The 24,931-nt window shown below is 42.8% G+C and overlaps 1 protein-coding gene across 1 annotated transcript in view; it reads right to left on the bottom strand.

The window, feature by feature from the left end:
* The window catches only part of ADGRV1 (adhesion G protein-coupled receptor V1), a 1,865,288-nt gene that overhangs the window by 808,566 nt on the left and 1,031,791 nt on the right, over window positions 1-24,931 (bottom strand). The window contains exons 74-76 of the mRNA XM_086963519.1: window positions 23,384-23,519; window positions 19,653-20,470; window positions 11,692-11,809 (exon numbers count right to left, since the gene is read on the bottom strand). Of these exons, the coding sequence (XP_086819645.1) occupies window positions 11,692-11,809; window positions 19,653-20,470; window positions 23,384-23,519 (1,072 nt within the window). The remainder of the gene's footprint in view (window positions 1-11,691; window positions 11,810-19,652; window positions 20,471-23,383; window positions 23,520-24,931) is intronic.

The following is a 24,931-nucleotide window of genomic DNA, read 5'->3' as shown; positions in this document are numbered from 1 at the left end:
AAGGAACCGTTCTTTATTGAAGCTGATGCCTCGAATTTGGCAATTGGAGGAATTCTGTCACAACGCCAGAAAGACACTGGTCAACTCCATCCAGTGGCTTATCATTCTCGCAAATTATCTTCTGCTGAGATAAATTATTCAATTGCAGACAAAGAACTTCTGGCCGTAAAAGAGGCTTTCAAGGTATGGAGGCATTATCTGTTTGGAGCGAGGCATGTCATCACTGTGTTCACGGATCATCGGAATCTGCAATTTTTGAAATCTGCACGAACCTTAACTCCTAGACAGTTGCGGTGGTCGTTATTTTTTGCAGATTATGACTTCGTTCTGACCTATAAACCCGGTTCTGCGAATGGAAAGGCGGATGCCCTTTCACGGCTGAGTATGGGAGAAGAAAGTAAAGCCAAGATGGAGGAATTCATCATTCCAGAAGACAAGATCGTGGCAATTACAGTTGAGGATAAACTGGAGAACCAGATTAGAGAGGAATTCGCCAAGACTGAATTTGCAACTTGGGAAGAAGAAGGCCCAGATAGAAGTGTTCAGGATGGAAAGCCCTTCTTACTTGGAAAAATGTTCGTCCCCAGTGAAAGACTGCAAAGAGAAGTCATTCAGCATTTCCATGATCATCAGCTGGCAGGTCATAAAGGTCCCAAGAAGACACTGGAGTTAATTCAGAGAACCTTCCTTTGGCCGGGCATGGACACTCAGGTGAGACAGTACATCGCTACTTGTGAGCCCTGTGTTAAGGGTAAAAGTTTGAGACAATCCCCACAGGGTCTCCTTATGCCTTTACCTGTAGCCCCATCTCCCTGGCACACCATATCTATGGACTTCATCGTAGACTTGCCCTCTAGTCAAGGGTATTCTGTGATTTGGGTGGTAGTGGACCAATTCTCCAAGATGAGCCATTTTATTCCTTTGAAAACCCTTCCTACTGCCCCCCAGTTGGCCACCCTGTTTGTTGAGCACATTGTCAGGTTGCATGGGATTCCTAAGGTGGTTATTTCCGATCGAGGGCCACAATTTGTTTCTCGATTCTGGAAGTCCTTCCTCAAAGGATTGGGGGTTGACTCTCGTTTGTCCACCAGTTACCATCCAGAAACGGATGGACAGACTGAGAGAGTAAACCAGGACCTAGAGCAATATCTTCGGATGTATCTGATGGATCAGGAAGGGGAATGGCCCACTTTGTTGAGTACTGCAGAGTTTTCCTATAACAATTCTGTCCATTCAGCTACAGGGTTCTCCCCATTCTACTTGAATTCAGGTCGCCATCCCAATATGTTAGTGGGACGGGAGGAGGTTGAGGTACCGGCAGCGGAGGAGGTGGTGCAAGAATTGCGCCAAGCCTTCCAGAGGGCAACCTCTAATCTCCATAAGGCTAAAGAGGCGTACAAGACTCAGGCAGATAAGAAGCGAAGAGTAAGTCCCATTTTTGAGCCTGGGGAGAAGGTTTGGATTTCCACTCGACACATGCGGTTGAAGGGAAATCGAAAGTTTCAACCGAGATTTGTGGGTCCCTATGCAGTCATTCGGATGGTTAATCCAGTGAGTGTTAGAGTAGCTCTTCCTAAGTCACTGAAGATTCACCCAACTTTTCACGTCTCCTTGATAAAAAGAAACCCTCCAAATCTTAGACTTGTTAAACCACCTGCCCCAATCACTGTGCAGAGTTCTGAAGAGTTTGAGGTGAAACGAATCTTGGACTCCAAATTGAGAAGAGGAAAGGTTTACTATTTAGTGGACTGGAAGGGTTATGGCCCTGAGGAGAGGTCGTGGGAACCAAGTTGCAACGTTCATGCTCCCAGATTGGTCACGGAATTTCATAAGATTCATCCCTCGAAACCTAGGGAGGGGGCTTTGGTGGGGGGTACTGTCAGGATCTGGCCAGATATGCCTGTTAAACCGTCCAATGCATCTTCTTACAAGGTGCGATGTCCCTCTGCGAGGCAGATTCCCATCTGGCGCGCACTTCAAACTCAGGCTCATGCTTCCTGGTTGTTCCGCTCTGGGGACTAGGTTAGCATTCTAGTGTTCGTGGCCGTCCGCCATTTCAGGGGTTAGTGCGTTCTATCTGGCGCACTTCAACTGAAATTTCCTGGCGGCTGGTTGTTCCAGTCAGAGCTCCAGTTATTCTGTCCCCGTTCTTGCCCTGTTAGCTTACGGGTTTCCACGGGGTTATTCTAAGAAGTTTAGGCTGGGGTTTTGGCAGGTTTTCTGATTCCGAAGCTCCGCCTGCATTCCCCGCCTATTTCTTGGTTCCGCATTCCTGTGGAGTCGCCGAGCTGATTATTCGGCATTCCGTTTCTTCAGTTCAGTTTCCCGCCTTCACGTCGTGCAGAGACTCAGCCATTCTCCGCATTTCTGCACTGCTGAGGTGAATTCAGCGGCGGTGCTCAGGTGAACTTGTCTGCCGTTCTTCCAGAGAGCGGTAAGGATTTCTATTTCTTGCCATAGACTGTCTATTCCGCATTTGTTCAGCTACGCTAATTCAGAAGAGCTCCACTCAGGCTTAGTCAGAGCCTGGTTTCCTTCAGACAGCTCCAAGACTTTCTTCAAGTGAAGTTCAGCTTTTCGACTTAGTCCTCATTGAAAGACTGTTTGCAACTTCAGTGTGAGAAGAATCTCTACAAGTAAATTAGGGTATTTTTGTATGCATATAATCATACTGTAGTTTACCACCTTTATTTTGTCAACCTAATAAGACTCTAACGACAACAGGAGTACCACTGATTGAAGAGAATGTTATCAGTATTCCAATAAGAGAGTTGCTCAGTCCACACTATTACAGGTACTTAAGGGGATGTTGGGAGAGAGCAAGAGGCAGGCAAGGGTTATTAGAACTATAGTAATTCTCTGTTAATTGTTACAGGTGTACCAGTCCATATCCTTAGAGGACGCGAAGAAGGCACCAGTGTGGAAGTCTCTCTTTGTTGTTCGTTATCCACTTCCCCTTTCCCTTCCATTCCTGGGCTCGGCGAAATCCGGGTGTAGGGGTGTTTGGGAATTGGGAAATTTTCTGCATTGAAGACCTGGCCACTCGCTCCCACGGAATCAGGAAATTCAGGTACTACTTCTGACAACTGTGATGTGTCGCAATATGTCGGCAAAACAAAGGGGCATAATTTAATATTTGACATTGTTAGGTATGAGGAGCAATGTATGATGTTTATTAAGCAATCAGCAGTTTAAGTAGATGTATATAGATGTGGTTATAAGGCATGTTGAGTGATTTATGAGCCAATAGAATTGACATTACAGACCGGCACTATTATGCCTTACATTCATTTTTAATGAGGAAGTGTAGAGACTATCAGGGATCGATAGATGTAGGAAGGTTGGAATAGCGAATTGTCAAACATCTAGTGTATGCAGGTGCAGGAAGTGAGCTTTGAGCACAGTCTTGCACACACAGGCGAAAGGAGTTGTAGCCACATCCTGTTCAATAGGGAATGCTTTTTTGTGATAAAATTTGAGTAAACTGAAAAGAAGTACAGGGTAGTTTAGTGACTACTTGAGATGGTAACTGGCAGTTTCCAATGTTTGTATGTGCATCCAGAATGTATTTGAAAAATGCAGAGTGGAGATGGACAGCTTTGAAATCAGTGAGAACACTTAGTAATTAATGTACACTCTGCTTGGCAATCAGCAAACGAGGTTAGAGTCAAGATAGTCGTGGGAGGCATGTCTGGTGAGATCAGTGATGGAATGTATAGTGAAGGTGATTAGTTTGTCGAGGAGAGGAATGTAGGTGTACAGTTAGGACACTGCTACAGTAATTTCGTTTGGACAGTTTCAAGGTATTGATGGGGCATTTCGATCTCTGGAAGAGAATGTGAATGGAGAACTTCCTGATGTTCAAGGACAGCATGAATGTAGACATTGCAACCAAGGCAGAGGATTGACAAAATAGATAATCACTGTTATTTTTATAGAATTTAACATGAGTGAACAAAGACCATCATGTGTTGAGTGGTTGTCAGTCAATTTGAAATTCAAGTCATAGGTATAGGGTGAACAGGACACCATATTATTTGTTAGGTACATGTGGCACAATGTGAACCTGGGTAAAAAATAATTAAATAAACATTCAGAATTAATGATCTGTTAGGTTTCAAATTCCCATCCCAGCAACACACTTGTTTCATGCTATATTAGGTTAGGAATGTGTGGCTAAATTGATGCCATTTGTATTCACGGTATGCAACCCACTGAGTTATCCCCGTAATGTGCAGGCTTCAGTTAGCGAGTGTGACTCCATTTTGCATTTTGTAATCCCTATTAGGCTGCTTAGGCTATGTCTGAGTTAGGCCTCATTACTCGTTTTGCTTGCTTCAGCAGAACACTGTATTTTGTTATTATTCTCTCTTCTGTTCAAGGCTATTTCTCGATTTACTAATGAATCGGCCATTCTGCCCTCGCATACCTATCTGAATGTGTAGTTTCTGCTCCCACGTAGGAGAAGCTGAGACCCAGCCTGCGGCCTTGGATTCCTGATAATATGTACCCAGCTGGCGGGTGTTAGCTCATCCTACTGTGCCTCTTTGTTCATGTTCGGCCCAGGCCTGTAGTTTTCCATTGGGGCATGGTTGAAGGCTTCTCTGGAGGAATTAATATGCACTGTAGACGGTTGGGAGGGGGCAGTCCCTCAACAGACATCTTAGAGTGCAGGTCATGATGGACTCCTCTGCAGAGTATTGCCAATAAACATGTAAGTTTGTATTCTCTACTGTTTGACCGACTCTTCATTCTTGGGGAGGCATAGCAGGTGGGTGTAAGCAACCCGGGTGGCCCTTATGGGCAACTTCCTTCAAGACAAATGACAGGAGTGGCTGGAAAATCATGAATATACATGCTAAAAAGGAGGGGAGGAATTAAGAAGCTTACAGAGGGTTATAGGGAGAAACATGCACCCACCCACAAAAGAGTAAGCCCATTGCTAATAACAAGCTATCCTTCTATAGTTACTACTGCCATAAAATATCAAAAACAATAGTAGTTTTGCTCCAAGTCAGAGCTTGAGAAACTCCAGCACCATACATGGCCAATAACTGCAACACCCTCCCATTAAAAATAAACAGTGGTCAGGTCTCAAAAGAAAAACCATAGAAAATATTCAATTAAATTATTTAAACGATTTAAAATATAAATAAATGTAATTTAATGTTAAAAAAGTATCTATGAATTGTATTTATTATTTTATTTAAATACACTTTTTATTCTAGAAGGGAATGTAACCACAATCTTCACAATAAAATAATTAGATTACTTTTTATTCTATATGTCGCCTATAATAATTTTTAATGAAGAAGAAAACAGATTTTACTTTATGTGGAATTCTTTTAATTTTATACTTTAGAAGAATAATTTTAGATGGTCTTAATACTTACATTTGTAATTTAAAATTGTTAATATTACTGCAATATTTTTATATTGTTCTACAATTAAAATAAATACATAAAATTTAAAAACACTTTTATGTCGAGTTAAAATATTTATCTAATTTCCTTTCTGAGTAACTTTAGACTTGTAAATTGTCACTAGCAAAAAATAGTAAAGTTCCTCAAAACTGTAAAAGTAAATTTACTTGCAGTAAATTTACTCATGCACAGGTCTCAGGCATGGTGACTTTACCCGTAGCTATCCATGATCTGAACATTTCAGAAATTCTAAAAGAACATGCTTCTTTACTTTTTAGGTCTCAGTCACAACCAGCTGTAGCTTTCTTTTGACCAGACCAGACCCATTCTTTGCAGCATGTTGGATATAGTTGGAGTGTCATTTTGGATTTCCCATTATTCATGACTGGATGGCTTTGTTTTCTTTCTTACTTCCCTGCTCCTAATTCGATGGCTTTCCTCACTATTCTTGTGTTTGTCCCACCTAGGAGCATTAAGATCTTGCATTGTTCTAAATGGGTGAAGTATCCTTCCACTGCTGATGTCAGGCCTTTCTCTGCAGTGCATTGGAAGGGCTATTAGTTGTCCCTATATCTCCCTACTCCCACTCTACCTCTCCAAGCACTCCTAACCCTGATTCCAAACTCTTTAAATCTATTTTTGCCCCCCGTACCCACACCACATGATCGCAGGCAAATAAACCTTAATCACTGGCAGACAGCTTTTAATAGATTTTTTTTAAATAAAAACTAAAATGCATTTAAAGTTGGCCACTATGTGTGTGTACTCATATGTGGAAGCTGTATCTACATGAATTTTGCAATATTTAACTAAATTACACTCCTTGATGGGCATTGTGGATTTGTGTGCATTCATTGCAGCCATATTGAAACTCAATTTTCCTAAAATAAAACAAAATGGATTCAAAAGTCACCATTGTGGATGAGAACGCATCAGTAGAGGCCATATTTTCATGCTGTTTGCAATATTTATCAAAATGCCATTACAAAATGGCCACTGTAGATGCACGTGCCTTTGAAGATGAGCTAACAAAAAGCACAGTTCTCACAGCAAAAGCTCCTGGCTTTGCCAAGGGTTCTCCTCTTTAGTAGTGGATTCATAATTGTTTCATTTGTAAGCAAGTTGGTGTCCTGCTAAAGTTAAACTGAGGCTATCTAATAAACTAAAAGATGTGTTCGGCCATGTTTGGAGAAGCATTCAGATATCCTTGACCACTATCTGGTAGAGTGTAATTTTAGGTTCAGGAGGTAGACATTTTAAGTAGTTTGCTAACAATATGGGTAACCGTTATTTGAATGACGTTGGATCACTTTCATATGTTCTACCAAATCTCATTGGGATATTTTGGCCACATTTTGTCTAATGTTAATGTGTACTATCGATGAAATTTATACACAAAAACAGTAAGAAAACCAACAAAAATATTTGATAGACATATCTAATTTCAGATCTTTATGGAAAGGTAATTGAACTCACATTAAATACAGTACATTGTACATAGAAAGTGTTTTAGCAATGGCATATCAGAATTGATGATTACTCTTATCAAAGAGGGCTATTTATATTAAACTGGCAGTTGGTGTATTTTAGAAATGTGTTTGCTAAGCACAGATGCTGTCTCTCTGCTCTTGCACTGTCATTGGAGAGCAAAGCAATAAGATGAGGGAGAAGGGAAGCTTTTGACAATGTACTGAGGAATTAAATGAAATATTTAGACAGGATGGGGAGGTTGTTTGCCAAATAGCATGATGTATATATTGTTAAGAATTTGGTTGGGGGAGGTGGTTCCTTTAGGTGGATTAGAAGGGTAGCATGACACCCTGTAATATCTAGACAGGATCAGGAAGTTGTTTCCAAGTGTTGTGAAGGACAATGGAAGGATGTTTAGTTTTTAAAAAATATATTTGGAGGGGGGAGAAGTATCTAAGGGTGATAGGGAGCTTGTAAGATTGAAAGAGGCCACACAAGAAGAGAGGGTGATCTATATCTTCCCTCTGCACAACTGTTTCATTGCATTAGTTTACAGGGACTTTTTCAGGGGGGTACACGCAACAGAAAATTGCAGATGGGTAATTTTGAATAAAGTGGGAGTTTAGAAGTAATTGGGCCTACCCACTAGCAGACGTGACTTCACCTCTGATATTTTGCCAACACCGACATGTGAGATTAAACGCTCATGTGTCTTTTCTCACTCTGCCCATTTTCCAATTTATTCTCTTGAGTTATTCAAGTGGCTAGTATCTCCAGAAAGAGGTCATGGACATGCAGGTCTCAGTAAATCTAGGTCTTCTACTGAAGCATGACACTCTTCGACAGGTACAGTGAGTATTACTGAATGTTTCCTATTTGCCTTTGAGCAATGCTGCAGAAAAAAACAGCAGGAATGATATATCCCTCCTGCCCTTTATCATGGCCAGGGATAATTTTGAACTACTGCATCCTGGCTCTTCTGCAACTCTGGCTTAGGGTTTAGCCCCATACCTCCGAGATCTTCAGCAACTATCGGATTAGGAGTGAAGCTTTTTTTGACTGATTTTCATTACAGATCAGGACTATGGTTCTAAAGGTGAGCGAACTTCCATCTGACTTTTTTGGGACACATCTTTGTACTACTACCCTTGTTTTCTCAAACATGGGAGTGGAATTCTTTAAACTTTTAAACATAGGGGATGCTTTTCCTCACAAAAAGGAAGTTGATACACCTTCACCACCAACTGTGAACCATGCTTTATGTGTTTTTGTGATGGTCGCCATCAAATATTTTTTTGTGTTTCTAGCTAATCCTTTGACTTTGCTTTTTCTAGCCTGTAATTCATTTTTTTCCTATTTGAGAATATTAAGAAAAACAACCAAAAGGGTTTATGTTTTTACGTTTTTCTGGTTTTATAACTTCATTATATATAGCCTGCACATGCTCAAGAACATCTTCATTTTAGGAGTTTCCTCGAAAATAACTCAACCAATTTTATCAAGGTATGACAATTACAGTTGTCTTCCTCATAGAGTACCATTTATTCCCAACTTGAGATTTGCTTAGTGATCTCAAACCCTACTTGTGAGAGCTTAGCTATTGCTTTGAATGGGGAAAACAAAGGATAAAATTACCTAATGAGTCACTGTTTAATTGAATGATGGTACCATGAGACATACAGGGGCTACATGATGAGGCTGAAACATGTTAACACATTAGGATGTAGAGAAAATAAATGCCCCATGCATCCTCCTGATTATTTATTAATCTTATCAGGAGCACCATCATTAAATTAATCTGTGAACCACTTGGTAATTTTCTCCTGAATTTTTCCCATCCAAAAAATGATGAAGCATGCCACCAAGGGTGGGTCAGCATTCTACTCCAAAAAGAACCATAGTAGATTTCTTGTGGTGAATATAGTGTTTACCTGTTGAATCAGCAATCATTGAGCTTGCTATATGTCTTTAAGATGTGAGATTAGGGAGGGTAGTGCAGGTGGGTATCGACTTCCTCCTCTTTTTCACTTCGATAGACAAGGTGCTGTGAATTCGATTTGTTATAAAATGATCCAAATGCTACTTGTAGTATGGGATGTGATCTATATCTTGACACTGAATGGTTTGAAGCCAATACATTTTAAGGTATGTTTCAGAAAATTAGAATATGCTCCTTGCAGAAAGGTTTACTCATTCATTTGTACAGCATTCATCTTCTAGCTGGATATGTGTCCAGTAGAGAACCAGCACTAGGTATTTTATGTTTTCAAGATCAAATCTAGTAATTGTATGCAATGTACTCGGCATTTTCTAGTCATTGTTCCTTTGTGATGGTAGGGTAGACATCATGGAAATCTTTCTTCCAGTTGTTTTTCTTTTTTTTATTAACAAACTCTTTCAAGAACGTTCTTCTGCAATGAGGCAGTATAACTAATAAGTCTTTATAGACTTTGAATAACATATTTGTATTAATATATCCTCTTCAACAATATTAGACAGTCTATTTATAGTTTCTAGGAGCAGTATGTCTTGTGCTCTGGTGTCTTCTTTTTACTCTATTTCCTGCCTGCATGTTGTGCCAGTCTCCACTGTTACTCAATATCCTAGGTCTGCCTTTTGTTTGGGTTCATGTACATGTGTGCTACCTTTTAGCTGGATTGTTGCCAACTTGTATAATGTTTCTGGTTTAGTGACATTATTTTTATATTTGTGGATATGTAGCACACTGTAAGCTTTGCTATAGTTATGTTGGAGTACATATGTGTACGTTATTTTTTAACAACCCGCCGTAACATACTACTATCTTTCAAGCCATCAGGTTCTATCACCTGAATATTGTCACTTCTGCAGGTTCCATTCCATTAAGGAGGGGGTCTGTCGAAGAGCCAGGTTTTGAGGTTTCTTGCGAAGATGGGGAGCGATGTTGTCTGCCTGAGGTGGAGCGGAAGGGCGTTCCATGCTTTGGCCGCGAGGAAGGAGAAGGAGCGGCCTCCCGATCTGGTCTTTCTGGTGCGGGGGACCACAACGTAAGAAAGCTGGGCTGATCGTAGGGTCCTTTGGGGTGCGTGGAATTTGAGTCAGCTGTTCAGGTATGCTGGTCCGGTGCCGTGGAGGGCCTTGTGTGCGTGGGTGAGCATCTTAAAGGTGATTCTCGCCTCGACGGGGAGCCAGTGGAGTGTGCGCAGGTGCTGGAAGATGTGGCAGTGTTTTGGCAGGTTGAGGACCAGTCTTGCGGCGGCGTTCTGGGTGTTCTGTAGCTTGCGGATGAGGTTTTTGTTTATTCCGGCGTAGAGTGCGTTGCCGTAGTCGAGTCTGCTGGTGACCAGGGAGGAAAACAGCAACCCTTTGCTGGAATATGCATTTTTTGTCAATGATAGGGGTGTGTGAAACTTTTCCATACATGCGGTTTCTTTACCCACATACATGGACTGAAAAATTGCAGGCAAATGGTGAATTGAGTCCCTCTGCTTGGACCCAGTCCTCAAGGGGTTGCTGGTGCCCCACTGCCCTGTGATGCTGATTGACTACCTTAAAAAAATCAGAGTTGGTCTTTGTTCTCAGGCCATTCCAAATGGCTGTACAATGAACACACAGAATGACTGAGACTACCCAGACATCAAGTGAATAGTTTCAATGAAAATTAAGGCATGGGGGGTGGAGGTTGTCACTAAATGCCCATGTATGCAAGGTAGAAAAATAATTCTGGCACTATGGAATGAATGTATGGAAAGCTATTCAGTTCATCATGCACAATAGTGAAATGCAGGCGTCACCCCCACTGCTTTCAGCAATGGAAATAAAGGAAAAATAAAATGATAATAACTCGTAGTTATTTTCATTTAATTTGTTCCTTTTGCTGCAGCTTTGCAGCATGGGGCTGCTCTGCTCTCGGAGCAGGGGGGAGTGATGGGCACTCTGTAAATATGTATGACTGTTTGGCCTGCCCTTTTGGGCTGGCCAAACATTCATGCACACTTTGCATGTTCTCCACCTAGGCTGCATTACAGCCTGGGTCGAGAACACGCCAAGGCTCCTATTCCCTGGCTGAGTGCTGAACCACGGCGATCAGACCAATCACAGTACTGCATTGCAGCGTTGTGATTGGGTTAGGGGAGCCTGGGATTTTCCTGCTGTGGAGTGGAGGGACGACAGCGAGGAACAATGGGGAGAGGCGCGGCAAGGAGGTACATTTTTTACCATTCCTTTACACCCTTCCCTCCTCATTTCCACCCTCCCCAAGCCAACCCGATCCGTGTCATCCGCCACTGGTCAAATTAATATATTCTTCACATTTTATATTCAAAGAAAATACTTTTGTCCATCCATAGATACAAGCTGATTTCATACAAGATGCATTTTGTCATTTGGTAGGACTGTCTGAGAAGAAACCAGAAATGTATCTCTTGTCAGTTTAGCTTCTAAAGTAAGAAGAAAATGTTGTTAGCAGTTCAAGCATTCTTCTGTCTTCTGAGTTGGACACCAACCTAAAGAATATAACTTTCATGAATATTATTAGTCATTTTCTTCTGCAGGCAACCATGAATCAATTCCTGACTAGATTGTCTTTTAATGGTCATCTATTTTAAACCCTATATATTTTCCTTATTAATATATTTGAGATTAACAATTCTCTTCCTGATATTTGCAGTGGTTTTACATGATTGGCTGAAAATCAGTCTACTTCATATTTCAATATTTCATTACATTATTTCTGCTAAAGGTGCATTCCATGGATTTAATAAATGAATATATTACTGAACAATATCTCAATATCGGTTGTCATTGACTTTCACTGTACCTATTTGGTTGCCTTCTTACTGTCAACTTCACTGTCCGGTTTTCAGAATCTTCATCGAGTACCATCCCATACAGTGACTCCATACTAAATCCAAGAATTCCATTTTGTAGATCATTTCCTATGAGGCAGTAATGTAATAAAAATTAAGTTAATTGAGAGGTCTGAATTAAATTACACTGCTAACATAGGTGACAAGCTACATCTCCGTAACAGCATCTCTGCAATTTCAACAACTCAGCCATATTGAATTAGCAAACTGACTGCAAACTCCACCTACATATCAGGGTATTTCATGTAGTATAGTCCACAAAATGTTTCAAAGAGGACAGCCTTCGCTCACCTTTGGGTGATGGATATATCTGGCAAGGCAATCACCTGACTAATGCATGTAGGAGCTTTGCATACCAAACCAACCTTTAAACAGATTCAGTAATAACTAAAGGCCATCAATCTACACACAAACATGAGGCTAGAATAATCACTAAAACCTAAAGAAAGCTAAAGAAAGACAACAGATGATGAGTTTGAATATTATGGGGAAAAATAATTTAATGCATTCAAATGTTGTTGAAAATCAAAGGAAAACACAGCAATATCGAAATACCATCAATTAGAACCTCGGAGCAAAACATGGGAAACACAAATATTTATGAGAGCCTCAGTTTGAGTGACCCATGTGAGAAGAATTTGATTTCATTGTCACATGATGGGTTTCGAGGGTTTGGAGAATGTACTCAAATCCATTGATGGTGGGGGTTGTAAGACATTTTAGGTAGGCATGCTGTGCAGAAGGTGACAAGGTTTTGTTGCGGTCACTAGAAAGAGCAGTATTAGAATGTACGGTGTTCACTTCCTACGTGCAAAATTGGCTGAAATTGTTTGACTTTAAATATGGAAGCAAGGATAACATTTAGTGGCAGTAAAATAAAAAATTTCCTGAATGTGTTGATAAGTGCTTTCCTTTCACAATCAACTTCTGCAGATGTTTGGTGTAGGAACTGGATTTCACTTGGTGAATGACACTTCCATGTGGGGCACACAGTTATGATGAAGAGGGGGCCTTTAAAAGAATTTGGTAAGGACTAGGATGTTTCTAGTTTTCTGATGGTATTCATTTCTTTCTTCACGATTTAAGGGTACCAGGAAATATTGAAATTAGACTTGAACTGTTTTGTTTGGGGCAGGAAAGCAAGAGCGACCAAGCGCTCTCACCGTTGATTTGAGAGTGTCAAGGAGAGCATCAGTGCATTTGTCTTGCTTAGGTTCATTGGTACGATGCATGCAAGTGAAGAGCCACAAGAAATGTTTTGAAACATCGGGAGGTGGTGGTAGAGGGTTTGGTAGACCTAGTGAGACCTAGTGAGATTGTTCTAGGAAAGTGATGTGGAAGGATAATGTATAATGGTCTATCTACCCGTGTGAGAAGCTATATAGAAAGGAGAGGGCATCAGAAATGATGTGGGCCAGGTTGTTGTCAAAGAAATGAGTGAGTGTTGAGATGTAAAAGGTCATGTAGGACAAGGAAAATAAGTTCAGGTAGTTCATGGTTTTGCATTGTGGGAGCCAGAGAAGCTGAAGCCCCGAAAAGCTTTTGCTATAATTGCTATATACGGATGTGGAAGATAATATTTTGGAGAAGTCTTCCGGAAAGATTTCCCATAGCCAAATGAAAAGAATGTAGGTGGAATGTGCTTAAGGGACGATAGGGAAAGTAAAGTGTACATTCATTCAGATGTAGGGAGGAAGTTAAAGTGGTATTTAGAAGGAAGGTGTTGTGGGCTATGATACGATCTTCACCTTTGTTTGTAGGTGGAGTAGCTGAGGATGGTGTTGCAATGTGGGACAATCTCATCATACGTCAGGCTTAATCGGGGATGAGTCAGGTCTCTAATGAACAGAGCTGTAAGTTGTTATGTTCTACTCAATATCAGAGGTCCGCAGCATTTCTGTGCAGAAAGTGTCCACTAATATGCACAGAAAAGATGGGGTTGGAATGTGTGAGTTATGAGTGTCTAGAGGATGCTGTTGAGAAAGGTTTACTTGCAAAAGTCGTTGAGTTTTTTGTGTGGCAATGAAGTGTGGAGAAGAAACTGGTATGTGGGGTAGATGCACACGTTTCAATGAAGCAGGGGTTCTCACCCTCAGCCCCAAATGATGTAAATGTAGGTTAGGCACTCGTGTTGCAAAGGCAGGTTGTGCAATGCTGGCTCATAGTACAGGTCACACACATGCAGTTTAGGCACAGATGAAGCAGACAGCACAATTTGCAGAAAATGGTGGTTTGGGGGAAGTTGGGTGTAACTTTTAGTAGCTGCTGGAGGAAGTTCCATGGGTTGAGGCCAATACTGGACACCACAGATCTCTCTAATGTAGGAATTCTTGATGTCGTTTGGCAACCATATGCTGGTGCAAATAGAACTTCCAGTCAAAATATATTTGTGTGTGTTACTATGAGAAAGCTAGGCACACAAGAAATTAAAACAATGGGGTTGGAACCTCCTACTTGTCCAAGGGAGCTGTTCCCCAGATGTCTCCTTCGTGTTACATGTCACTGATTGAAGGATCTGCGGCACTTTGAAGTTTAGGTATAAGTGTATGTATGAGGTTCAGTCCGAAACATTTCCAGTGAAAAGCAGTAGCGCCACAATTAGAAATGGAAAGGAGAAAGCTTGCAATACAGCTTGTGGACTTCATGGACTTGCTGTTCCAGTCGCAAACCTGATGCAATTTATGCAGGTAACCTGTGGACATTCTAATTTGAGCACTTTAGAAGAGGTAATGCATGCAGTATTACATTCCATTCTGAGGCACACAACTCGTTAATTTGAGGTAGTTGCACCACTGGTCATAAACACATCCAGTGTTATTGGTATATACCTGGTGAACGATTACCACTTGAATTGAATAGGTCATGAAATGAGGGCCTAAATCTAGCAAAGTCAATTTTAGAAAGCAGCCATAGCAAATCTAGCAGCTCTGGTGGCTCATGGCATACCTGCAGCCAGGTAACCATCAGACTGGGGACGGAGATGTACAAAGAAAACGCAAGGTAACAGGCCTTCTCCAGATATGCACCTATCACCATATCCATGAGGTCTGTCCCAGCCTTGCTTCAATTAAAGAAAGAGCTGATGACTTACTACCTCTTTAAGGAACACTACATCATGATGTAGTAACTGTCCTCTCTCTTAGACACCAGGAGCTGTATCTTGAGCGTAGGGGCGAGTGTCTGTTTTATGCACCTGCAGTGTGTAAAGTGAATCAATTTAATACAATATTTCTATGAGTTAGGCAGTGGCACCTGCCACAAACAAAAAGTGGTGGAGTGGGTGGAGGGAAAGCAGGGGGGGCATGGTAGGGAGTGTGCAGGAGGAGTTTAATAATAGTTTTAAAAAAAGGAAGACATGCCTGGACCTGCTGGCCGACTCCCGCGCCACGCTTTGGCTTTGGTGCTCTTCTTCCTGGTTCAAGCTGACACTGGGATAGCGTCACAGACTCCCTGTGCAATCCCTCGCTGCTCCCATGCTATGATAGCAGCGTTCAGATTGACCTGAGTGGGCTGGTGTGATGCTCTGCTCAGGATCAGGGAGTCTGTGCTGTTTCTCCAATGTGGCTTCAATACAACTGGGTTGGAGAAACCAAGTGCGTATGTGTGTTTGACCGGCCCAAGACAGCCGGTCAAGGAACCATGCAAACATTGAAGTGCACCAATTTATTTATTTTATTTATTTTAGCAATTTTTAAAGCGCAACAAATACCCATAAGGGTGTCTCGGCGCTAATTCACAGAACTCACTAGAAGGTGTCAGGGGAGACTAGACAGAGGATTAGGAGGAAGAGAATAGCCATGTCTTGAGGCTTTTACGGAATTTTAGGAGCGTGGGAGCAGTTTTAATGTGGAGAGGTAGAGTGTTCCACAGTTTGGCCGTGGCAATGGTGAAGCGTCTATCTCCCCAGTTGGCCCTTTTAGTTCGATGGACTTTCAACAGAAAGGCTGAAGAAGACCGTAGAGTCCTATGCTGTTCCGCTGGACGGAGAGCTTCTTTTAGGAACTGTGGTCCAGTATTGTTCAGGGTTTTATAAGCTATACACATAGCTTTAAATTTAATTCGGCTCCTGATGGGGAGCCAGTGGAGTTTTCTAATGTAAGGGGAGACGGATGAGAATTTAGGGATGGCCAGTAGGGTTCTGGCTGCAGCATTTTGTATTGTTTGTAGTTTATTGAGAACTCCTTCCTGCGCATTCAGGAAAAGTGAGTTACAATAATCTGTTCTCGAGAACACCAATGTGCTGATAAGAGTCTTTCCAGCTGATAGTGGAAGATAAGGAAGCAGTTTTTTTATTTTTTTGAGAGTGTAGAAAGCCGATGAAACAATGGCATTAGCATGGTGGTGAAAAGTCAGCTTGTTGTCAAAGATGACTCCCAAGTTGCGAACCTTTTCCACCGGCTGGGGTGGTGGTCCCAACTGAGATGGCCACCACTGAGGAGACCATTCTGGGCGTAAGCTCCCAAATGTCATCACCTCCGTTTTGTCGGAGTTAAGCTTGAGACAATTTGATGACATCCAGGAGCCTATCGCCTTCATTCCCTCCTGAAAGTTGGCTGCAACAGATGTTCCGTTATTATACACCGATAACACTAGTTGGGTGTCGTCGGCGTATGTAGTGAGGGCAATTCCATAAGATTTTATTACCCTCGCCAAGTCCGACGCATAGATATTAAATAGCGTCGGGCTTAGCGAGGAGCCCTGGGGAACACCGCATGGAAGGGAGAAGGTGTGAGAGGTGAAATTGCCCATCTTGATGGTCTGAGGACGGTTAGCTAGGAATGAGGCAATCAGATCTTTAGCTTTGCCTTTAATTCCTAATGCTGAGACACGGTCGATCAGAGTGACATGATCGACCGTGTCAAAAGCAGCCGAGAGATCCAGAAGTATAAGGACTGCTGCTCCTCCCATGTCCATGGTGGTTCTAATTTCATCTGCGGCCTTTAAAAGTGCCGTCTCCGTCCCATGACCCTGTCTAAAGCCAAACTGGGTCTCATCAAGAAGATTGTTATCGTTGATGAATTTGGAAAGCTGGATGTTAATAGACTTTTCAAAGATTTTGGCTGGGAAGGGGAGACAGGCGATGGGTCTGTAACTAGCTGGAAGCTGAGGGTCCAGTGAAGGCTTTTTCAGGAGGGGCTTGATAATGGCCTCCTTCCAAACTGAAGGATATATGCCAGTTGCAAACATGGCATTGCAGATATTGGTCAGAGCAGGAGAGATTGCGTCAGGGATGCGGTTTAAGATGGCTGGTGGGCAAGGGTCAAGAGGAGAGCCAGATTTGATGCTGGAAACCAAGCGATGAATATGACTCTGGTCAACAGCATCAAAAGATAATATGGAGGGCATGGTATTAGTAGGAGGTGTCTCGGAGAGAGAGAGGGGGGCGGAATTCGTAAAGGTGATGAAGATGGATCTGACTTTTTCCTCGAAGTAGGTGGCTAGGGCATCCACTAATGACTGAGAGCCTTCCAGGCGAGGTGCCGGGGGTTGGACAAAGTGTTGACCACCCTATAGAGTTCTCCCGCTGAATTCTTTGCTTGCTCAATTTGAGAGGTGTAATAGCGACTTTTTTCTGCAACTATAAATCCTTTGTAGATGGCCAGGGCATTTTTATAGGTCACTTTATCTGCCGGATTATAGTTGTGTCGCCAGTGCCTTTCAAGGTTCCTGCAATGTTGTTTCTGCAGCCGAAGGGTTTCATTAAACCAAGGTGCTGATGGTGTTTTCCTATTTCGATAGGAGGATTTGGTTGGTGCTAGCTTATTACAGGCCATATTTAGGTTCCTTAAGTAGGTGGAGGAAGCTATGATAGGGTCGTGCTCTTCAGGAGTGAAATTTTCTTGCATCATCTCCGCTAAGTGCGGTAGGTTGATGTTTTTCCAGTCTCTATATGAAGATTGGGAGGAGGCTGTGACTGTGGGTTTAGGTGGATTAGTTTCTACCGTGAAGAAGATCGCTGCATGGTCTGTCCAGACGAGAGGGATAGTTTGGGTGATCTTTACTAAGGGGCTGTTGGTAAATAGACCGTCCAGAGTATGGCCTGCTTGATGCGTAGGGGAGGTTATCATTTGAGTCATTCCAACTGCTGCAAGGTCTGTTAATAACTGTGCAGTATCATGGTTGTCTAGTGCTTCCAAGTGAAAATTAAAATCACCTAGTACTGTAAAGTGAGTGGAATCTGCAGCTGCTTCAGTTAAGTTGCCTAAATTTGCTAGAAACTTGGCTCTAGAGCCGGGTGGGCGGTAAATTAATATGCCCTTGAAAGAAGACTTGGTAGAGAGGCATAACGAGAAAAGAAGGGATTCATATTCTGGGCAAGTTGCATGTCTAGTAGTGATTTTGAAGTGATCTTTATAAATTATCGCAATACCGCCACCCTTCTTTATTGGCCTGTCCAATCTGCTTACGTTGTAATTGGCGGGAGTGGCTGCTCTAAAGTCGGGTCCAGAGGCTTCATCGCCCCAGGTTTCCGTGATAAACAGGAGATCCAACTTATATGCGTCGATCAAGTCGGCGATTTCTAGTTTATGTTTGGGGAGAGATCTGGCATTTATTAATGCTGCTTGAACCACTGAAGGGGCAGCTATATCAGGTGTCGAGGATTTTGTAGTGCATGTTGGACATAAGGTCGGACCTAGAATAGGATTTGAGTAATACAGGTAAGGAGGAGCATGTGGTCTTGAGGCAGTATGCTTGAGTTCTAATAACTCAGATGAAGTATATTGTATTCTCACCGTGTTCAATGGTGGTCGTGGTACTGGTATTGCAAGGGGGGTGGCCCCTGGCCCGTCCTCGGCGCGGACGAGCGCAGACGAGCTTGCCTTATGCGCGCCTTCGGCGCGCAATCGTCGCGCCCGCTGCGCTCGTCCGCTGCGCTTCCTATCGTAGCACATGTTTTATTGGCCAGCGTGTGCCATGGGAAGGGGGTGTGGTCAGCGCGTGTGGGCGTGTCCGCCGGAAGGCAGGCGGCGTCGCCCTGGCAACAATGTTCAGCGTCAGCCCTTAATCGGCTGGTCGGTCTGATGAAGTTTTAAAAAGTGCGGGAAGTATTTAGCAGCTAAGAACAAATACAACAAGTAAAAACAGTGCTATCTCCCGGCTTCCGCCTCAGGAGTGGATTCAGTGAACGAGTGCTCGTGGTCAGCGCTCGCTCATGTAGTCGAAGGGGGCGTGGTCAGCGCGTGTGGGCGTGTCCGCCGGAAGGCAGGCGGCGTCGCCCTGGCAACAATGTTCAGCGTCAGCCCTTAATCGGCTGGTCGGTCTGATGAAGTTTTAAAAAGTGCGGGAAGTATTTAGCAGCTAAGAACAAATACAACAAGTAAAAACAGTGCTATCTCCCGGCTTCCCGCCTCAGGAGTGGATTCAAGTCCTCCTCCCCCAATTCATGCCCCGGCCCCACCCCTGCCTGCACTGCATATGCTGGCTCAGCCAACAGGTGAAAAATAAAACAATGATAAAATATTGTTTCATTTTCCATTGCGGAGGAGCTGCCCCTGGAGTTAGGACATGATTTTCAGACATTACAGGTCGGAAACAGTCAAACAGCATGACTTGATCCCTTACATGGATTTTTCCCCATCCTTTTTCCCTGCCTCTCAGCAGTTTGCATACTGTTTTACGGAAGAGTGTGGGACCCAGCAACAACTTTTTGGCTGCCATCCTATTTGCCTCATCAGTGATGCTCTAAGATGTAGAAGCAATGCAATTATCTGTGCCTATTTGAAGCCTGATGTCTGACAATCATAATTGACAAAAATGCAGACAATATTCAAATTCAATTTGCATTCATTAACATATTCATGACTCCTACTTGTGTCTTGACTTCTTGAAAAATCACTGGTTCTTATTTTTACACTAAATATTTGGCATATTTAGATGATGGTAGTCTTACAAATAAATGAAAAAAAAATACCTTTAATGAATATTGTCGTGTAGGCTGCACCTTCTGAAACCTGTGCTCCCCCTTGCGGATCTGTTAGGAAGACGTAAAATACTTCCTGGCCTTCAGGCTCATCATCATCCAAAATTCTAATGGACACATTGGTTTCCACTTCTCCATCCTGAAACGTAATTGCTATAACCTGTTCATCAAAATCCAGACCTTCCGTGGCCCATGGCGACCGTATAATTTCATGGGTGCTATGGAAAGGCAGTCCACTCAACCCGTCTTGTGCACTGGTCCCACCAAAGGTTTTTACTGTCACTTTGACAACGCCTTTCAATCCTTGGGTGCGTCTGACATTCAGTAGTACGGCATTGGGTGTACTGGCATTTGCGTCTTCTTCTGTATGAATTAGAGAAGGGCCAAGAGTGAAGATTCCATTAGTGATGTCATTGGCTAATATTGTTATTGACGCAACACTAAAATCTGAATTTATGCGGGGATTCTTTTGGAACATGCCCACATGTTCCACCGAAGTAAGGCTTAGATAAAACACTTCGTCCATCTCCGGAATCTTGTCATCAATGATTGAGATGTTTATGAGCACACTCATCTGAAGGTTTTCAAAAATGGCTTCTCCATTTTCAATGGGCACAAAGTCTTCATGGGCTTTGGCACTAGCTGCAACTGTCTGATACTTCACTTTTGTTTTATTTCCTTGGAAGCCATAAAGCCGCTGTACATGCATCGAGACCACCTGCACACCTTCCTCTACTGTGACCTGCCTGGAACTGGAAGCAAGCTGGAAGACTCCAAATGGCTCAATTTGAGCTACAGTAAATCCCGATCTAAAGAGAAAAAAACAACACAATTCAAACAGTGCCTTATCCCTGTAAAAGTACTCTGAATACGAATTGTACAAAGCAATCATTTGCTTTAATATCTTCAAAATACAGTATAATATCAATGTATTATTTTGAACTTCTTGGTTCTTTTTACTATTTAAATGAAACATAGATTAATGTCAAATAATGGAAAAGAATCACAAACACTGGGGACTAATTAGTCAGTAAAAGCATACTTCGTTATTGTTGATGAGCCAATCAATAAACCCAAATCGCCAATTGTTCCTCTGACTAGATTCAAGAAATCACTTGCCTTAACTGGTCAGTTACAAATGTTTGTTTATATATTCACGATTACTCAAATTCAATCGGTATAATTGCTACATTGCATCATTTTAAGATGACTGCTGCGCCATTGCCTGAGCCCAAAAGTTCCCGCTACTCCCCATGTGGAGTGAATAGTGTCACCGTGTAGTAGTAATAAGGTGTGGATAACCAATATTTAGCCACTTCTCTAGCTGCAGGAATCTTTATTTGCTATATCCTACTCCGGATTTTCTTAGCAGTCCCTAATATCATAGGAACTGATTCACAAAGGTAAATATAAATGTTTATATTTACTTCTTTGTAGATCTACTCCTACACTTAGGTTTAACTCTCTCCCCCTTTCCAGTCAGATTTTGCCCACGAGGACCAGCACCCCTAGTGGTCAGGCTGATGTAAAAAATCAGAAAGGAGGCAGTGCCCTCTTGCCAGAATATTTTAAGTCCCAGGGAGCACCACCTCCTCAAGGCCAAGTCGATTTGTATACGGGGAGGGGGCCACTTCCCCCCCTCCTGGCCTGCATTTGGCCCCGGGGACCACCACCTCCCAGGGACCAGGCCAATTGGTAAAAGAGGCAGAGGGGCCAGGCCGTTTTCAGCCCCGGAAACTGCCACCCTCCAGGACCTGGCTGTGCAATGTGAAGGGAGGGAGATGCGCAGCCCCTAGCCTAGAGCCATTATTGGCCCTGAGGACCCCCTCATGAGGTGGTTTCATTGATACCTTGAAAAATATTGACAATAGAGAACACTGAAAAAAATATGCAGGAAGTATAAAAGTGCATGTCTCAATTTCCATGTACATCGTGATGTATGTTTCTGGAAAAGACTACTAACCACAGATTCCTTACCTTATCATGTTACCTGGATCTCGAAAATGTTTGGCAGTACCTCTGCATGCCCATATGTGGTGCCAATGATTCAATATTGACGTTGCGCCTATATAGGTGCCACTCCAGTACTCCAGCACACTGATATCAGTTCTTTTCTTTCCGTGCCAACCGTAGCAGATCCAGAGAGCTACCCCAGTCACTTCTTGACAAACTTTTTCTTGAATGTTAGTGAAATATTTTCATCTATTTATTTTGTGTACTAGAGAAATGTCCCCTCCAAAACCTATGTGTTTGAAGCCTTGTGGGTATTGTCGCAGCAGAGTCTGTGTCTCATCCCCACTTGCTCTATCTTTGGTGTTTGGGGTCAGACCACAACTCCAAGTCTTGCTCCAACTTTCTCTCAATGCACTGGAAGGCGATTTTGGGAGAGGGCAATGAAGATTCTCAGTGCAAAGCAAGACCCTCCGTTAGTCCCATGGATGATCTCAAACCCACTCCCTGAGCCATTCCCATGAACGGGCATACTTGAAGCCAAAGTCATCATCTTTGTGTAACTCAATGAAGAAGATGAAGTTGAAGACACCAATCAACATCACTGCACTCTTCCCTAAAGAAACACTTACCTCTAGGCCCCGCTCCCACTCCCCACCCCAGGAGCTGTAGATTTCTCTGTTTTGCAGACACGGTCTGCAAGTATATTGCCACCACAATGACCTTGCTCCAAACCTTGATAATTGGCCATCTTCGGTTGGGAACTATGAGGCGGAGTACAATGGCGGTCGAACAAGCATCGACCGCCATTGTTGTGGGAACAGGACCGGCTTACAGGTAGTTGGCGGTCCCACCAGCCAAATAACAATCCAAACACCATGTACGCGGTTGGAAACATGACTTTTACCATGGAGGCCACCGCACAAGCCCCAGTGTTGAAAGGCATGTTTACAAATATCCCCGCACTGTGTGCCAAGCACCACACAGTGCCAGGCACACGGGCATAGATTTTTGGGGGAGCTCTATAGGTGCTCCCAGGCTTTATAGCGGAGGCCTAGGGGGCATGGCTGCTCTGCTCAGGGCCCCCAATGTCCCTTTTTGACATCCTATCTATGGCAGTCGGACCGCTATGGAAAAGCTGTCGGAAAAGGATATCGTAATTCCTACGAGCAGCCACCGCCCCCTATTGCAGGGACTATGATCTAACCCACAGTCTGACGGGCTCCGTAAACCTGTTAGAAGCATCGGTCGGTACCTGAGACCGATGCGTTTTCACTGAACGCATCATAATGCCGCATTTGGACATCTTAGTTGGATGTCGGTGGAACTGCCACCGACGGCCAGTCAGTGGTGGTCCCTCTGACATTCTAATCAGCCCCTATGTCTTCACATACTAGAATGAACTGAATAATACCTGATTGAACTGTTTGGGCAGATGAGGTTTCTATGATAAATGCATCATGTTTTTATGTTATTTTCTATTTTGTTCCTGTTCATATGAGGAACATGTTGGTAACCTTTTGTTCTGTAAACTGCTCCCGTAAGTCATGAAACTGTTACTATGTAAGACTTCATGTCAAACTGTACTTCTGTATCTTGTGTTCTTTGCTACCATTTCCTCTGCCCAGGTTCGGGCGTGCCAGTGTGCAACAAAATAGTTTTAACAAATACTGTTTAGTATATCCAGTCGGAATGCTAATGAGGATGTAAGCATGCGTCATTATATGGTCAATGTATATACACTAGATTTAAGAAGCTATGCAAGTTCTTACCTCAGGCGTGCTCCACCTGACACATTACTACTCAGATTAGACAGGTACAATGAGAAAGACTCTGGTCTACTTGAGTTTACAGACAGAACCAACTGTAGCACCTTGTTTGGCTCTCCGTGGGAAAAGATAACAGCACCTGTGGAAAAAGTGTCAAATGTATGGTAATTAAAGGATAAAGAAGACATAAAGAAAACAGCATCAACAAGCAAGACTTAAAGGTACAGCCCTAAAAGCGGTTGATAGGTATTAAAAAGATTCACATTACCAAAGTCTCAATTCATTTAAAAAGTGAAAAAATAGCAAGAGTACTGGGAACATTTTCAGTGTACTTAAATATATCTGAACTTAATATAAAGTGTGAACTAACTAACAAGCAATAGACCCTTTGGATTGAAATGGGTTAATCAATTGCCGCACGATCCTCCTCTTTGCTTTTTTCTCGCACAAAGCTCCAAGCTACCTGCCCATCCCCATCACGTGTCATGTGATCATCCCGCCTCCTTTTCCCCACCAATCTCACCATTCACAATGAGGCACTGGCTCCCAGGACCACCACAGAGACACAGAGGCCTAGGCCTACCGGACTAGATTAGGCTTATTGCTGTCATATGATTGTGATTCCTACAATAACTGCCTTATACAAACATTCGGTATTCTCCCAGGTACAACACACTAGTCTACACACAACAGACTGGGCGCATGCCTATTGGTCACCTCATCAGGCAGCTATTTTTCCAAGGACTTCATGTAGGGGTCGTCAACACTATCAGCTGTGGAACCTGGCTTGACCCTTGGCACTCTTGGAACAGCCCTTGTGACCTCTAGCCGCAGCTGGTCTTAAAGGAAGTGGCTCTGTACAATATGTTTTCACCCATTTAATTTGAAAAGGAATCACAGCCCCCGAACAGAGCTTGCCTTGTTTCAGACAGTGAGCATGTGTCCTGCGTCGTGAGGTGTTCCCTGGTAACATAAAGTTAATGAGCCCCTGACCCCACACCCCAACAATCACTCCGTGCTCTGCAGACTTGGTGCATTAGTGTCACACAGCACCAGAAATCCATAACCTCAGACACGCTGCATGTCATTCAGTGTACAAGTGGGTGGGCTGGACTCCCATGCTTTAAGTGCATTATATTTGCAAGAGGTCCAAGCTTCAAATTAGCCAGAATCACAGCTGAAATTCTTCAGGGTCCGCAAGCACAGCAAATCAAACTGGAAATCTGTCCCCTCCGACAGATAAGAGTTAAAAGGACTCAGTGACCATTTATTCAAAAAGCATCTTTTATCTATGCACTCAAATAGTGCTGATAAATTACCCAATATTGGGTAGCACTTTGTATGCTATTATTTTTTAACTCATGCTTAGAATGTGCAAAACAATACTAAAAGTCCCAGAATGCAACAAGCCAAACTAATTTGAAGGTTTTACACACGACATATGGCTACTATGCAATGCACACACATTCATGGTAACATGATTAGAAGATATTAAAAGCGCTTACCAGCAGTTATTAGTTTTTTACTTATCATAGTATATCTAATTAAGCA

Source organism: Lissotriton vulgaris, chromosome 3_1 (genome assembly GCF_964263255.1).
Source record: "Lissotriton vulgaris chromosome 3_1, aLisVul1.2, whole genome shotgun sequence".
In the NCBI taxonomy this organism is placed as follows: Eukaryota; Metazoa; Chordata; class Amphibia; order Caudata; family Salamandridae; genus Lissotriton; species Lissotriton vulgaris.
This window is presented reverse-complemented; position numbering and strand designations above follow the sequence as displayed.